The sequence below is a fragment of the Neophocaena asiaeorientalis genome, unplaced genomic scaffold, assembly GCF_003031525.2.
Source record: "Neophocaena asiaeorientalis asiaeorientalis breed wild unplaced genomic scaffold, Neophocaena_asiaeorientalis_V1.1 scaffold36, whole genome shotgun sequence".
Taxonomy (NCBI): domain Eukaryota; kingdom Metazoa; phylum Chordata; class Mammalia; order Artiodactyla; family Phocoenidae; genus Neophocaena; species Neophocaena asiaeorientalis.
In genome coordinates this window covers 7,859,729-7,876,641 of record NW_020174149.1, presented here as the reverse complement: position 1 = coordinate 7,876,641, position 16,913 = coordinate 7,859,729, and the positions used below count along the sequence as shown (strand labels likewise).

The following is a 16,913-nucleotide window of genomic DNA, read 5'->3' as shown; positions in this document are numbered from 1 at the left end:
GGGGAGGTCTTAAAACCAAGAAAATGTAGTATGTAAGGCAGAAAGCAAGTTTATAACTTAAAATGAGACCCACAACTGCCTGAAAAGCCAGAAAGCAATTACAGAGGGAGAAAATACGTACTTTCTTGCAAACATGCTACACGGAGGAAAGCCAGGTCATTAGAAGACAACATGTGCACACTGGAATCAAGCACTGACTGTCTGCTGCAAATTTTCTTCAACATCCAAGTAAGCAGATAAGATACACTCTCCCACCAACAGCACAGAAGATGAGATCCTTTTCCCTCACTTTTATTATAGCACAAGTTCACTTCGAAATTGACTCAATCTTTGGGACTGACGTGTACACACTGCTGTATTTAAAGTAGATAACCAACAAGGACCTACTGTATAGCACAAGCAACTCTGCTCGATATTCTGTAATAACCTAAATGGGAAAAGAATCTGAACAATAGATACATGTATAACTGAATCACTTTGCTGTACACCTGAAACTAACACAACATTGTTAATCAACTATACTCCAATATAAAATAAAAATTAAAAAAAAAAAAGAAATTGGGGCTTCCCTGGTGGCGCAGTGGTTAAGAATCTGCCTGCCAATGCAGGGGACACGGATTTGAGCCTTGATCTAAGGGCTCCCACATGCAGCAGAGCAACTAAGCCCGTGCGCCACAACTACTGAGCCTGCACTCTAGAGCCCGCGTGCCACAACTACTGAAGCCTGCACACCTAGAGCCTGTGCTCCAGAACGAGAAGCCACTGCAAGCCTGCGCACCGCGACAAAGAGTAGCCCCCGCTCGCCGCAACTAGAGAAAGCCATGCACAGCAATGAAGACCCAACGCAGCCAAAAATTTATAAAAAAAGAAACTGACTCAATCTTTCTTCAAAAATGATTACTTTAAAAGAGTAATATTCATCTTACTCTCTCCATAAAGTCAGTCTTCTTTCTGATGATTTTGAAAAGCTCTCTTTTGATTCACTATATAGGTTTATAATTAACTCTCAGAAGACAAACTTATTTCAAGTTACACCTCCTTTGGGTGCACATGCACACACAGAGTACTAACTACAAATAAAACAACACAAAGATTTCTTAAATACCGAGTTCAATCACAGAAGTCTAAAATGAAAACTGAACTTTATAGGATGCAAAACATGCTATGATCCAGTAAAGTTTAAAGACCAAGAAAATCAAGAGTAAAAATTTGCTATCAATATTTATTTCACATTTGTTTGTTCTGAAATACTTTAGAAGATGAGGAACAAGGAAATAGACTCTATGCTTGCAACATTTATATTACGTTCATAAGACCATACATCAAATTACTAGGTCCATGAACTAAACAATGAAGCCCATGAAAGAGGGGCAAGTATATGAAGCAGGCAGTCTCTGACTTAAGGGCTATCTATCTACCAACACTCATTGTGTCATTCTGAACTTTTTTCCCATTCTGCCAAGAATACCACCCGCAAATACATAACCACTCACATCACTCTGAATCATTCCCTGCCATGATTGCTTTGGGCCTCCTACCTGAACTTCTGCTGAGCCAGTTGCCTAAATCTTGAGAGCTTTCACCTGGCGAGTCAATTTTCTTCTTCAGTTGCCAGGACTTGGGTATTTGAATATATTACAGATTAAAAAACAATAAGAAAGCTTCTGTGGGCTAGCCTGGTAAATCAAACCAACATTCAGAATATCATCTCTGTGAATATGAATTTGAAACTCCGAATCACCAAGTTATAGTCAAATTTCTGGAATTCATCCTATTCAGGAGTTTGACTATAAATAATACCCAGCCTGAAAAATAAGCCCAACTATTCTCCTTGCTAACTGTGAATGTCTGTAGACAGTTCAATTAATATACATTTAACAAATAAATTTAAAAATTATAGATCTAGCTACTTTAGGAAAGGCTGCAAAAGGTTTTAGTTAATAAGCACTACACTGAATAAAATTCTTGTTTGAGTATTAACACCATTTAGAGACCCAATCTCTCTAATGCATCTCTCTCTACGAAATCAACTTTTAGGAATTAAAATATGAAGCTGTGAGGAGTCCAGCTGACTAAAAAGATTCCATTTCAGGATTCTCCAACTCACCTTGTTCTAAACTTCATAATAATCCTAGATTATTGCTTAGGTGTTAAAGGGGCTGGTTCTCACACAGGCTCATATCGTTGATAGATCAGATTTTGGTGACTGAAGGGTAGCAGAATATGCTACCCTAAAACATGCTTCTTTGGCATAAGGATTATTTTTTAAATGACTGAGAAATAGCAGACTCAAGAGAAGCTCTGAAAGTAGAAGTTACCCTTTAGTCAGGGAAATATACGTTTTTTAAAAACTCTTTATTTTCTATTGGAGCATAGTTGATTAACCGTGCTGACAGTTTCAGGTGTACAGCAAAGTGATTCAGTTATACATATACATATACATGTGTCTATTTTTTTCCCATTTAGATTGTTACATAATACTGAACAGAAGAACTCTCCATTTGCAAGGGTGTCTTCCTTCTCACTACCAGGAAGAGAAGGAGGGCTGCTCTAAATCACAAAGTTTACTCCAAGAGAATCTTCTCAGTGGAGCAGGCACTAACCTATATCCACGTAACAGACCTCTTGTTTGTCATGATTTTCCTGGTGACCCCCCACAACTGGCCTCCCCACCCTCACTCTCTTCTTTGTCTTTAGCTGAAGATGCTATTTAAGCCCACACTCTAAATCACCTTGGAGATCAGCTCATTTTTCCCCTGGGTACCTCCTATGTACACCAGGAGGTATACTTGTTAATAAATTTGTATTTGTTTTCCTCTTGTTAATCTGTCTTTTATTACAGGGGTCTCAGCCAAGAACTCAGAAAGGTAAAGGGATTATTTTTTCCTCCCCTACAGGGCTCTGCCTTCAAAACCTTAGAATTCTCCTAGCCTGTGATGGGAAAGTACATTACCAATCTGCCACCTCTATCTAACCTAAACCCGTCAATCACAGCTCCTCCTTCTTTTAACTCACAGTTGGCCACTGTCCACATTTAAAAAATTCAAGAATCATATATGTTTATAAAGAAGCTGTTTTTGCCTCCTGTTGTGAATGTTTATAGACGTTAATCTATAGGTAACAAATTAAAAAATTTCAGGTCTAACTACCTTAAAGTAGGAAGCCATTCTTAAAAATGTCTGCAACTTTATTTACTTTTTACATTAAGTTTACTAACTTCTAAATTGGAATACTGTCAAATATTTAAAACCTGAATTCTTGGATCACAGTATCCCCAAGCAGAGGGTTACATATTGCTTTTTAAGCCACCACACAAGTGATCTAGTAGAAAACTTTAATGACTTGAGCACAGTTAAATCAGGAAATTAAAAACTGCCAAATATCAACACATAACAAGACTATATCCAAATACACTACACAAAAAGTAAATAAACAGAATACTAAGATTATATGCAAATATATTATATGGTAAAAGGAAATACACTTGGCTTTTAAAATTCAAGGCCAGAATCTTAAGATTTAAGGATATTTATTTTAAAAACACTTGTAATAAACGTAATAATTATGGAGGGTAATGATAATAGAGTAAGTATAAGAAACAAGCCCAATCAATTTTACCTCAAATTTTGAACCTGAATAAAAATGTCTTTTATTTCTTAAGTAACTGAATCTCAATTAGATTATGAAAAGTAGCCAATTCAATTTCCTAATGCAGAAAGGTTTATATATAATAATCAACAGGTACATTTACTATTCAAAGGAAATGCTAAAAGCTACTTTCACTTATACACTGGAAAATGGGAAAAAGTGCTCAATTATTACTATAATAGTGTGGCTGAAGCACTACCTTATCAAGACAGAGATTCCTAAAACATTTTGCAAAAAAGCTACTCAAAATAACGTGTTCACTTCAGTGTTAAATTTTACCCCGACAAGATTTCTGTAATCTGAGGAGAAATCTCAGATTATTGACTAAGTGTTACTACGTTGATTAACCTTTGGTTGATCCTAGGCTGTAGGATCCATCTGTTTTATTCATTGCTATATTCCAAGTTCCTAACACTATATACCTCATACCTGACAGGTACTGAAAAAACATTTGCTGATCAAGAAGTCGATCTTTCAACTGGCTTCACTGTTTACTGGTACTCTTCTTACTCATTCTATTTCAAACCGAATTTTACATTTGAAAAATCTAAAATTTCTCCACGGATTTTGAAGTTTGTCTTTTTATCTATGAAATTCTGAAAAAAGCTCTCATTTTTCCTTTATTTCATTCTATTCATCTAAAGTCATGAATGAACTATTCCTTTTTTTTTTTTTCAAGTCTATTTCAAAATGTACCAGGACTACATTGAAAATCTCTCCCATGGTTTTGAGTATCTGGAGATTGTGGTCAGGTAAGAATGGCACAGCCAAAGCACCAGACCTAATTAGGATACCAGTTAGCTCAGGGCTCATAGTCCTTCCTGGCCTTTTAACTTTTACCTGAAACACGAAATTCATAAAATCTAAGATAATTCTAATTTAAAGTATTATTTTAAAGCACTGGACTTACCATTATAGGTTATTCTTGGCTTTGTTAAACACATCACAAGATGCAAATCCATTTCATCTGAGGGTACAAATTTTGAGCATACAGGACACTTAAATCCTAAAAAGTAAAAGAAATCCATGTTACTTCACTACTTTGAATATCCAACTATGCTTTTTAAAAAAGCAGGAAGAAGAATTTCAAACTTCAATATTACACTTACACTAATACACTACCTATGTGCAACTTAAGTTGGGAAAACAGTTTGTGACTATAATATCTGACTTAAATCAGTTTATAAACAGCACCTGATTTCAAATAAAACAAGCTTAAATGAGGAGAATTTAGTTCACTACAAAACTCTTGCACCCTTTTCTAATGTATGGGTCCAATCATTCTTGTTTCTAATTTTTTACATTAATCTGAACTTATGATTTCATTATAATAGCTGTTTATTCTGATCATCCTTGCAGAAAGTACCTTTCCCAGCTTATAGTATAATTTGAGTCGCAAGGTTTTATAGCTAGGTAGTACCTTAGAAACTATTCTACTCCACTGACCTTTACAAAATTTATCTAATGAAGAAAGTGAAGCCTTTCACAGAACAGCAAAATCAGGTCTAGAATCTATCCTGACTCCTAGTATAGTGGTCTTACGGCCATACCATGCTTCTGAAGTCACAATGCAAACAGAAAATAGCACCAAACAGATTTCTCGTCAATTTTGATACAAATATTAGCTAGTTTCCTACAATATTCAATCTGTACTAAGTATTTGCCTGAAGTACTCTATTAAAAATAAATTGGGGGCTTCCCTGGTGGCGCAGTGGTTGAGAGTCCGCCTGCCGATGCAGGGGACACGGGTTCGTGCCCCGGTGTGGGAGGATCCCACGTGCCGCGGAGCGGCTGGGCCCGTGAGCCATGGCCACTGAGCCTGCGCGTCCGGAGCCTGTTGCTCCGCAACGGGAGAGGCCACAACAGTGAGAGGCCCGCGTACCGCAAAAAAAAAATAAATAAATAAATAAATAAATAAATAAATAAATAAATTGGTAGAGACTGAAGGAGGAAATGTTATGCATTCAGCTCTATCCTGCTCCCTCACTTACCAAGGGTAACTGTCCATCCATGGTTCCCTGCTGCTTCCCTGCTGACCTACTGCTCCCTTCTCCAACATCCCCAACCTGCTTGAGAAGTGAACTGATCCAAGAGAGTCCATTTATGGTTTGGTTAGGAACAACAAACCAGGGTGGCACAAAAAGATGGTCTGGGCCAATTTGTTTTTAATGACTTAAGAAAGAGCAAGAGAGTACACTGGTCAGCTGTAGACAGCTGAAGCAGAAAGGTCACATGTAGGTAAAGGTTAAGAGAGACTGGGGTGGTGGGGTGTCTATTCTGTAGTCTGAATTTATAAGAGAACAGAAACTATCAGTAAGCACAGGAAAATGGTTCACATGGAGATCTTAGAGCAGATGTGCAGAGAGGAGCAAAGTGCTGTGAAAGACAACAACTAATAAGAAGGGTGGTGAAAAAAAAACCAGTCCCTAAAGCTGCCTCAGAATCTGGTAGCTCTACTTCTAGTACATGTGTGTTCTTACAGACATTCTCTTCCCTTTGTCGTGACATGGAACTCACTGCAACCCAACATGTCAGACTAGAGTCATACCTCGTGCAAAGCTTTACTGAATAAGAAAAGGTTTTGGCATGGGTACTTAATACGGTTATTCGACTTCTTAAATGAAATACATGTTTTTGAGCACAGTTTTTCACACTGTATTAAATACATTTTAAGAGAAAGGAATAAAGGTATGTTTACTTCCCACTTCTTCAAAACCACCAAAATGAAAAAGAAGAAAAAGCAAAGGGGATTAATCTAAAATTAAACTACAAAATAGCTATAATCCCCTAACACAGACTATAGCAATACTGCAAAATATGGATCAAATGGGGAGAAGACAAAGAGACTCTCAAGCAGCATTCCTATTTCCAGGACCAATAATAATCTTTTGATTAAAATTGTAAAGACTTTCTTCCCTTGAAGTTACACAGGACTTAAAAAAAAAAAAAAGGTACCCAGTTTTCCAACTGCTGATCAAAATCATCTGAGTACTGGCACATAAACTCTAAATTATCAAACAGAAGTGAAATACCATGAACCATTGAGAGCCATCCAACTGCCCACAAAGTAGAGCCTAAGGAGAGAAACTGTATGTATAAAGAACCACTGCATTTCTAATTAAATACAATGAATTGATGTGTTTCTTTCTCCTTACACCTAAAATCTACTAAAAGTGAGAATAAATATAACAAGATAAAGAACTTGAAAGGAGACAGCAGCAGATGAGAACAGATGAAGGAATTAACAGGACTGAGAAAACAGACATCCTAAGTGTCTACAGAAGTAAGCCAATTCTCACTACATAATTCTCGAAGGACTCAGGAATCTATACCTCCAATAACTTCCCAAAACAATGGTGAGGCGTGTGGTTAAAATCTAGACTGACTGAAAGACTTAATAAAAAAGATCCCCAAGTCTCCAACCCATGACATATAGCCAAGCAACTACAGTTTCCCAAATAGAGCAGGAGAATGAAGGTCTACTACAGGAAAAAAAAAAAAAAAAGACCCAAAATAGATTGGCTTGAGGACACCAGGCACAGCAAGGTGAAGGGAAAAAAACAAGGGAATAAATAAATATCTGTGTATGGAAAAGGGCCCTTCCCAACAATCTCCTTTTCTCTATCTCTACCAAGACACTGGTAGAGTCTTCTCTTAAATCAAAAGTTCCACAGAATGAAACAGCAAGAGATCCCTGTCTGTTCACAAGTCTTAGTCTTACATATAGAGCTTCCAAACAGCTTTTCAGGGCTTCTCTCATAAACATAATGCAATAAAAGAAAGAAATTTGCACATGAAAACACAGCAGAAACAAATTCAAAAGACTAATGAAAATATTTACAACTCTTATCACAAAAGGACAATATCCTTAATATACAAAGAACTCTTTAAAAAATGAGGAAAACCAAACACCTGTTAGAAAAATGGGCAGAAGTTTTAAACAGACATCTCACCAAAAAGAAAGACATGTAACTAACGCTTAAACACATGAAAAACTGCAGTGTCATAATGAAAGAAGCACTTTCCTCTCAAGTTCTTCTGTTTATTTCTTTACTCTCATTTTAGTGTGTTAAGGAGGGAGGAAAGAAACACATGTGTTTATTTCACTCTGTTTTAACTAAAAATCCAGGTGGTTCTTTGTACATACTGTTTTCTCTCCTTGGGCTTTACTTTATCTCTACATTAAGATATCATTACTCTTCCCAGATTGGCAAGAACTCAAAAGTTTGACAACACATGGTTGGTGAGGCTTTGGAGAAACAGGTACTTTCATATGTTGCTAGTAGGAATGCAAAATTGTACAACCTCTACAGAGGGTAATTTCACAACATCTAACTAGATTACATGTGTATTTACCTTCTGATCCTGCAATCCCACTTCTAGGATCTCTCCTTGAAGGTATGCCCCCACCAATACCAGAAAACACATGCACAGATAGAGGATTATGGGAAGATGGCAAAGTAGGAAGCACTAAGGGAATCTACCTTCCCACCTAGACAAAAATTGAATGGGCGGAATTTGTTTGAAGGAACTATTGTGGAAGTCTGGAATCTGTTGAAGGCTTGCAACTTCCAAAGGAAAGAAGACTTGGACAATACATTGCGGTTCATTTCAGCTCTTAGCACAGAGGCAGTTATCCTTCCCCCCACCCCAGCCACATGGCAGGCAGTGGTGCACCTGTTCCTGGAGCACCTTGCACACAGATCACAGGAGTGAGGGTAGGCAAAAAGGACCCTGTGCTCCAAATACTGGGAATCTGCGCTCTGATTGCTGATTGCTGCTTCTGATCCAGGAGGCACAAAGAAAAAGGCAGTCACTGTTGTTGGACCTCCCTCTATTATTGTAAGCCCCTTCCCCTCTAGCTGAAGAGACTTCAAGGGGATTTAAAGGGATTGTGCCTCTCTGGCCCTCTTCGTTTTTCTCTTTTTTCCCCTTTGGAGAGCCAGACATTAAAGACCAGCACATTTCAAAACAATTGGTTATATGAGGAAAATTAGAAAGTGACTATGCAGATTCAGGAAAGAGTCCAAAAAGACCTGAGAAGTTTATACCTCAGGCTGATGATCCTTAGCACAGAGACAGCCTACAACACCCCCAAAAAACAATAATAAAAAACAGCAGACCCCAGGGAAGGGGCAGAATCTGATTTCCAGAGTTACCACATTATTAGATTTAAATGTCCAGTTTTCAGAAAAAAACAAAAAATAAGGCATACAAATGAACAAGAAAGTATGGCCCATTCAAAGAAAAAAAAAAAGAAATCAGCAGAAACTGCCCATGAAAAAGAACTGATGGCAGATATATACTAGAAAATGACTTTAAAATGCCTGTCTTAGAGATGCTCAAAGAACTAAAGAAAGGTGTGGAGAAACTCAAGAAAATGATGTATGAACAAAATATCAATAGATAGAAAACTTAAATAGAAACGAAGAAGAAATTCTACAGCTGAAAAGTATAATAACTGAAATGAAAAACTCACTAGAGGGATTCAAAGGCAGATTTGAACAAGGCAAAGAAAGAATCAGTGAACGTTAAGATAGGACAATAGAAGTTATCATGTCTGAGGAACAGAAAGAAAAAAGTTTGAAAAAAGTGAACAGAGTCTAAGAGAGACCTGTGGGACACCAACAAGCAAACCAAAATATGCATTTGGGAGTCTCAGAAGGAGAATAGAGAAGAGAGTAGAGAAAACATTTGAATAATAGCTGAAAACTTCCCAAATTTGAAGAAAGACATGAATATAAACATCTGAGAAGCTCAACAACCTCCACGTAAGATGAGGCCACATCAGGATACATTATAATCAAACTTTCAAAAGACAAAAAGATAATATTGAAAACAGCAAGAGAGAAGTGAGTCATTACGTACAAGGGATCCTCAATAAGATTACAAGCAGATTTCTCATGATACACTTTGGACTCCAGAAGGCAGTTGGCGGATATATTTAAAGTGCTCAAAGGAAAAGACTGTCAACTAAGAATCTTATATCCAGCAAAACTTCTTCAAAAGTGAGGGAGAAATTTTGAAATTCCCAGATAAAAGCTGAGAGAGTTTGTTACCACTAGCCCTGCCCTACAAGATATGTTCAATGGAGTCCTACAAGGTGAAATGAAAGGATACTAGATAATAACTCAAAGCTGTATGGAGAAATAAAGATCTCTGTAAAGGTCTTCAGGTCAAGAGAAACTGTTTACAAGGTGCTGTACTGGAGGAACTGCACCTAAGAAGCTTCAACCATATCTGGACTTGACTTAGATAACAAGATCCTGGACTTCAAATTGATCCCTTAGTGGAATGAGATTGTCTGGGTCTTAGGAACAAAGTGAGTACGCTTTACATATGGAAGGGATGTGAGTTATGGTTGCTAGAAAGCGCACTAGCAACCTACCTATATAGAAATATACATACACATACACATACACACACACACACACACACACACACACACACTTATTTAGCTCAATCCACTAAAAGAGCCTAGAAGCAATGACATTTCAGTAGCAAAAAGGATCCACCCCCAGATCTTGGGTTCTAAATATCATTCCCCCCACAAAAAGCTATCCAGAGATAGCTGCTGTCAATTTCACGCATCCTGTTCCTCACATTAAGGAGTCTAATTCTCCTCCCCTTGAATCTGGGCCAGCCTTAATAACTTGCTTGATCAATGGAATACATGACTGATATTCTGGGATTTCTGAGATAAATCTTAAGATGGCTTGCAGCTCCCATTTGGGCCTTTTGGGATGCTCACTTTGGGGACATTCCCTCTCAAACCCAGCTGACACGCTCTGTGAATCCCAGGCACACAGAGAGGTCAAGGGTAGGCATTCCAGCTGACAGCTCAAGCTGAACTCTGAGCTAACAACCAATATCATTAAGTTCCAGGCATACTGAGTGAGCTACCTTGAATGTTGAGTTACTCTGACTTTCAGATGACTCCAATCCCAACTTCCAACTGCAACTGCCTGAGAGATCCCAAGTGGGAAGCCCATCTACTGGTCCTACCTTACTCACAGAACCTCAAGACATAATACATTTATGTTTTAATTAAAACACACACAAACACAGTAATTTACTGAGGCACTCTTTGAAACAGCATAATATTGCAAACACATAAGAGACTCGGTGAATAAACAATTATGCATTATGCAACGGAGTTACTACACAACTATAAAAAAGAAATGAGAACGGTCTCTATAAACTGATATGAAGAGATACCCAGGCTATATTAACTGGAAAAAACAATGTGAAAAAGCAGGCGTATGTTATGCTAGCTACTGTGCAAGAAAGAAGGTTAACTAAGAATACATGTGTACGTGTATACCTGCAAAGAGAAAAACAAGGAAGGATAAATTTCTAATTAAGGTTTACAGGGGCTTCCCTGGTGGCACAGTGGTTGGGAATCTGCCTGCCAATGCAGGGGACACGGGTTCAAGCCCTGGTTCGGGAAGATCCCACATGCCACGGAGCACCTAAGCCCGTGTGCCACAACTACTGAGCCCATGCGCCTAGAACCCATGCTCTGCAACAAGAGAAGCCACCACAAGAAGCCCTCGCACCACAACGAAGAGCAGCCCTCGCTCGCCACAATCAGAGAAAAGCCTGTGCGCAGCAATGAAGACCCAACGCAGCCAAAAACAATAAATAATAAAATAAATTTTTTAAAAAACTATTAAAAAAAAAGTTTACATACGTGTTACTTACAGGTGGTAAATGAGAATGTAGTGAAAGAAAAACTTAAAGAAGGTACTCCTGAGTCCACCTTTTAATAAAGTTTTTAATAAAGTTTGAAAAAAACTTTATTTTTAATAAAGTTTTAAAAAAATATTTATAAATATTTAATAAAGTTTTTTTTAAAAATTTATTTATTTATTTGGCTGCGCCAAGTAATAAAGTTTTTGACTTTTGAACAATGTTAATATATGTAGTCAAAAATTAAAAATAAAAAAGGATGAGGAAAGTCCCTAGTAAAAGTAAATATAAATGGAAACAAATGAACTTAACTATATATCAAACAGATACAAAGAAAAATACACACACACACACACACACACTCACACACACACTTATTTAGCTCAGTCCACTAAAAGAGCCTAGAAGCAATGATACTTCAGTAGCAAAAAGGATCTACCCCCAGATCTTGGGTTCTAAATATCATTCCCCCCACAAAAAGGAACCAGGGATCCTTGAAAAAAAAGCTGGTTCTAAGTCTGGGGCAGGGAGTAAAAGTTGAGCCTTGAATATCTTGTTGTGCCAGATTAAGGAAGTGCTCAAAAACTGATATGGACACACAAAAAGGCACAGAAGCCAGTTTCAAAGGGCTTCTCCCTGTCAAATTTGGACAATCTAAACATAAAAATGGATGACATAATAAATTAAATATTTTAAATTTAATAAGAATGTGAAAGTACAAATGGATAATTACACATTCTGAAATATCAACCCCAAATCACTTAATTAACAAAGATTAAAAGGTACTTTTAAAATGGAGAAACTGGCTGACATTACCTTAAACAAATGTCTAAACTTAGTATCACCAACAAAAGGGCAAGCTGACTATCTGTGCTCCCTGATATGACACACTGAGAACATGATACTTAAGTATATTTCTGCCAAATATAATTTGAACCTAAGTATGAGGAAATTTAGAAAAAGCCTCCAACATATAAGATGTACACCAAAACAATTAATAGAAAAGGGAAACTATGATAAAAGAGTCAATGCAGAAAACAAAAAAACTTCAACACTGCTGACACCCCAAAAATCTTATAATTAAAAGATTTCTATTTATTTTTGCTTCTATCTATTTATTTTTGTTTCTATATATTTGTTTTGGTGTCCACCTTATATGTTGGAGGTTTTTTCCAAATTTCCTCAATTGTCCCAATAATTCAAGATGATACTAAATCCATGAAATAAGAACAGGAGGCTATAAAACTAGGAGCAGAGAAGCAAACAAAAGCTCTGGAAAATTAAACTTTTGGTAGAAATTAAGAATTCGAATAGATGGTTAAAGTATTAACTTTGAGGTAACAATGGTGCCAAACGATAATAACAATTACCATTTACTATGTACCAGGAAATCATCTAAGCACTTTGGATGAATTAACTTATTTATCCTCACATCCTTTGAGTTAGGCTCTGCTATTCAATATTAACCCTATTTTACAGATAAAAAAGAGAAAGGGTAATTAACTTATATAAGATCACACAGTTAGAAACTGGCAACGCAGAATTCAAACAGGCGTTCTGGATCCAGAGCCTAATTCTTAGCCTAATCCATTACTCATCTTTTTTAATCTCCCAGTAAGTAAAAGCAAAAGTCAAACAGGAGAGTAAATAAAATCAGAAGATCAGTCCAGGTGGTCTAACATCTAATCAGCTAGAAACAGAATTGAAAAAAGAGGAAGAAACTATCAAAGACATAATTTCCCAAACTGAAGCTCATGAGCATACAGATTGCAAGAATGTACCCATACAACAACTGAAAATAAAGAGCCATACCAAAGTACACTACCAGGAAATAACAGAGCATTAAGGAATAAAGAACAAAATCTAAAAGTTTTCAAAAAGAAAAAAGATCACTGTAAAGTATCTAAAACAGTTTCCCAGACTTTTATATTCTGTCTTTCATGATAGTAATATTTTTGGAGAGTCTAGTCCAATTGTTTTTCAAAATCAGAATGGCGTTAAGTGTTCTCAACAGCAACACTTGAAAGATGTGAAGCAATAACTTCAAAATTCTAAAAAAACTTTCACTTAGACTATATATACAAACTATTACATATTCACACTTGATTGATAAAAACATATTTTCCTGATTAAAAAAGCATCAAAAGCTTTCCTTCCCATGTGCACTCTTGAGAAACTTCTAAGAACATGTGATCCACTAAAACAAGGGAGCAAACAGAGCAGAGGAAAACAAGACAAAGACAGCAAGACCAAGGAAACAAGATCTCTCATAGGAGAAAGGTGAAGGAAAGTCCTTGGATAGTTGTACAGCAGGTCTGGAAGGTTATTAGTCCGGATTGTAAGGAGAGTAGACTGCTCAAGAAGCGGGAGAAGGCAGAGGAGAGGACAGAGAAGGGGAATGGGGGGGAAGGGAGGAGAGGGAAATGCAGGGGAGGAGGGGATGGGGGAGGAGTAGGGAGTGAACTGATAAGGTTTCTTGATGTGTTTAATCATGTGGAAAACAGTACTGTACTTAGTTTTATAATTCTTTGGGCAAGTTTGGGAAAAACTGATAGGAACTTAGAAAATTAAGTAAGCAAATAGATGAGGCAATTATTAACTATGAGACAAACACATAAAAGGAAATATAATCCATAGCCATAAACAATATCAATTTAAGCAAACTGTCATTTAAAAAGACATTCAAAAGGTGGAAAGATAAAAATAAAGCCAGGTGAGGTATGTAAACCCTCATCTTCCATAATAGGCAGTTAATAGTTAGCATCTAAAGTAAAATAAAAACAGGAATATAGGCACATTATTTATAAATAGTAATATTCAGTAAATATAAATAGTAATATTTATAAACAACCAAGGTAAATGTTATAACCAACACCTACAAGTGTTGAAAATAGGCATCCCCAGAAATTAAAAACTCGGAGTTGGGGAAGGTTGACGCAAGAGAACGATGATTTTTATTTTAAGACTATTTTGTATTTTCAAAATATATACATATATTACATTAGTTTACTTTTAAAAACTATTTTAAAGGAAGAAAAGCATAGAACATATTAGCCAAGTGAAAATGTTTTTGTAGGAACATATCTCAACTGAAGCTGTAGGCTGCCCCAGATCACTTCCTCCGCCCCCTCTCCCCCACACACACACAATGTCTTCACTTACAACAGGCCCAACTAGAATTGGCTCCATTCTTTGATGAATAATGAGAAAGAATTCATTATGGGACCTAACCATTGAATCTACCACTTAAGGAAAACAAAAACATTAAAAAGGCAGATAAATTAGACAACTCAGAAAATTAACTCAAGAAACAGCTGTCATAGTTCAGGAAATAAATTAAATATAACAGTATACCGGTAACAGAAATAAAAACTACAGAAGAAATCAGAAGGAAGTAGAAATAACTAAGGATAACATCACTGACATGGACTGCAGAATTATGAAAAACAAAACAGAGATGACAGTGATTTGAAAAAAGATGAAATGTATGGAAAACAAAAGGCTAATTGGCTCTCTCAAAGAAGAGACTTGAATCCAAAGCACAGAACAAAATTACCAAAGATAGTAAAAGAAAGAATCCTAGTGAATATCTACACAGAAAATGTAAGATGTCTACAATCGACAGTGAGGATGGCAGAAATAATACTGGTCTCAGAATTATCCACAGAATAATACACAGATTTTACTTGGGACACATTTTATGTGTGTGAGGGGATGGGGGTGTCTTCAGAACTCTTAAAAAGGGGGAAAAAATTAGGACTCAAGTAATCTATATCCTCAAAAGTTCAAAGACTCAAGACCCAATCAAGATCAGAAAGAGAAAAAGCAAATATCGTTTATATATATATATATATATATATACACACACACATACATACACACTTATATGTACATACACACATACACTGGTACTACACTAGACACATTATTACTTAATTGAATAGTTATAAAGAATGGTAGGAATTATTGCTACAGTATATAAATATTAGGAATGTCAACAATGTAAAAATGATATACCTAACAAAAATTGAGATGAGAATGGCATGATCTTGTTGTGTATAAAAGGAACAAGAAAGACTGAGATGCAAGAAGAGAATGAACAGTAGAAATGAGCTAGATCACCCTGTTCTTTTAAAGCTAAGTACAGAGGTATTGAAACACTAATGTTATTATTCTCTCTCTTCTACCCTAGAGAACTTCTAGGTTGTCATCAAAACCCCACACAGGAGTCACCTTTCTCCAAGAGTCTTTCCATAAAGGCTATAGAATGCTCCACCTCAATGCTGATTTAATCATCCCCTCCCTTTGTAGCTCTTCTGTACTTTGATGATACTTCCAATACTGCAATATAGCACATGACACTCTAATTACTTACTTGTATGTCTATCTTCCTTACTAGCTTTAATAGTCTAGTGAAAATACAGTCTTTGAAGTCCAAAAGACCTGGGTACAGACGTGGATATGTAGTTTCTACTACACACAAACTATATGACCCCAGGGAAGGCAAGTACTTAAGTCCTCCAGGTCTGATTTTTTCCCTATAAAACATTGATAATATCACTTACATACACTGGCAATCTGATGAGGATTAAAGATTACAATAATGTATATAAAGTGCCTAAAACATAGTAGGTATTCAATAAACAGTGGCTATTATTTATTGAAATTGTCCCTTTTCAACTTTTAGACAATTCACTTACTCTTCGTTAAGTTCTTAAAACAGTACTGTTCTAAAATGACATTCTTTAATGGTAAAATCCAGATTCTTTGGACTGAAGGAAAACTTCCTGTAACAATTCAGTGAGATGTACCTGCGATATTAAAGTTACTTAATATAGTAAAATAAACACCAGTAGCACCAGTAACTGTGAATACCTATCGTTTTCCACTTTGATGACTAAGGCAAAAAGATTCTTTATATTTCCTGTGGCCCAACCCTACATTTACTTAGTATTTGTACATTTCCTCCTTCCACAAGCAATAAAGGATTGCTCCTACACCCAAGTTTGGTAAATATAGTAGGCCCTCTGTATGAGCAGGTTCCATAGCTGCAGATCCAACAAACTGGGATCAAAATACTGAGGAGTGGGCTTCCCTGGTGGCGCAGTGGTTGAGAGTCCGCCTGCCGATGCAGGGGACATGGGTTCGCGCCCCGGTCCGGGAAGATCCCACATGCCGTGGAGCGGCTGGGCCCGTGAGCCATGGCCGCTGAGCCTGTGCGTCCGGAGCCTGTGCTCCGCAACGGGAGAGGCCACAACAGTGAGAGGCCCGTGTACCGCAAGAAACAAAAAAAAAAACAAAAACAAACAAACAAAAAATACTGAGGAAGAAAAAATATTCCAGAAAATAAAACCTGAATCTGCCATACCCTGGCAACTATTTACACAGCATTTGTATTGTATTAGGTATTACAAGTCATCTAGAAATGATTTAAACTGTGCATAGGTTATATGCAAATACTACATCATTTTTTATATAAGGGACTTGAGCATGGGTGGATTTTGGTACCCATGGGGGTCCTGGAACCAATTCCCCTGTAGTCACCAAGGGACACTGTACACCAGACAGCAGGA

The 16,913-nt window shown here is 36.9% G+C and overlaps 1 protein-coding gene across 1 annotated transcript in view; it reads right to left on the bottom strand.

The window, feature by feature from the left end:
- ZNRF2 (zinc and ring finger 2) overlaps window positions 1-16,913 on the bottom strand; it is a 93,401-nt gene that overhangs the window by 40,622 nt on the left and 35,866 nt on the right. The window contains exon 3 of the mRNA XM_024754997.1: window positions 4,559-4,654. Coding sequence (XP_024610765.1) covers window positions 4,559-4,654 — 96 coding nt within the window. The remainder of the gene's footprint in view (window positions 1-4,558; window positions 4,655-16,913) is intronic.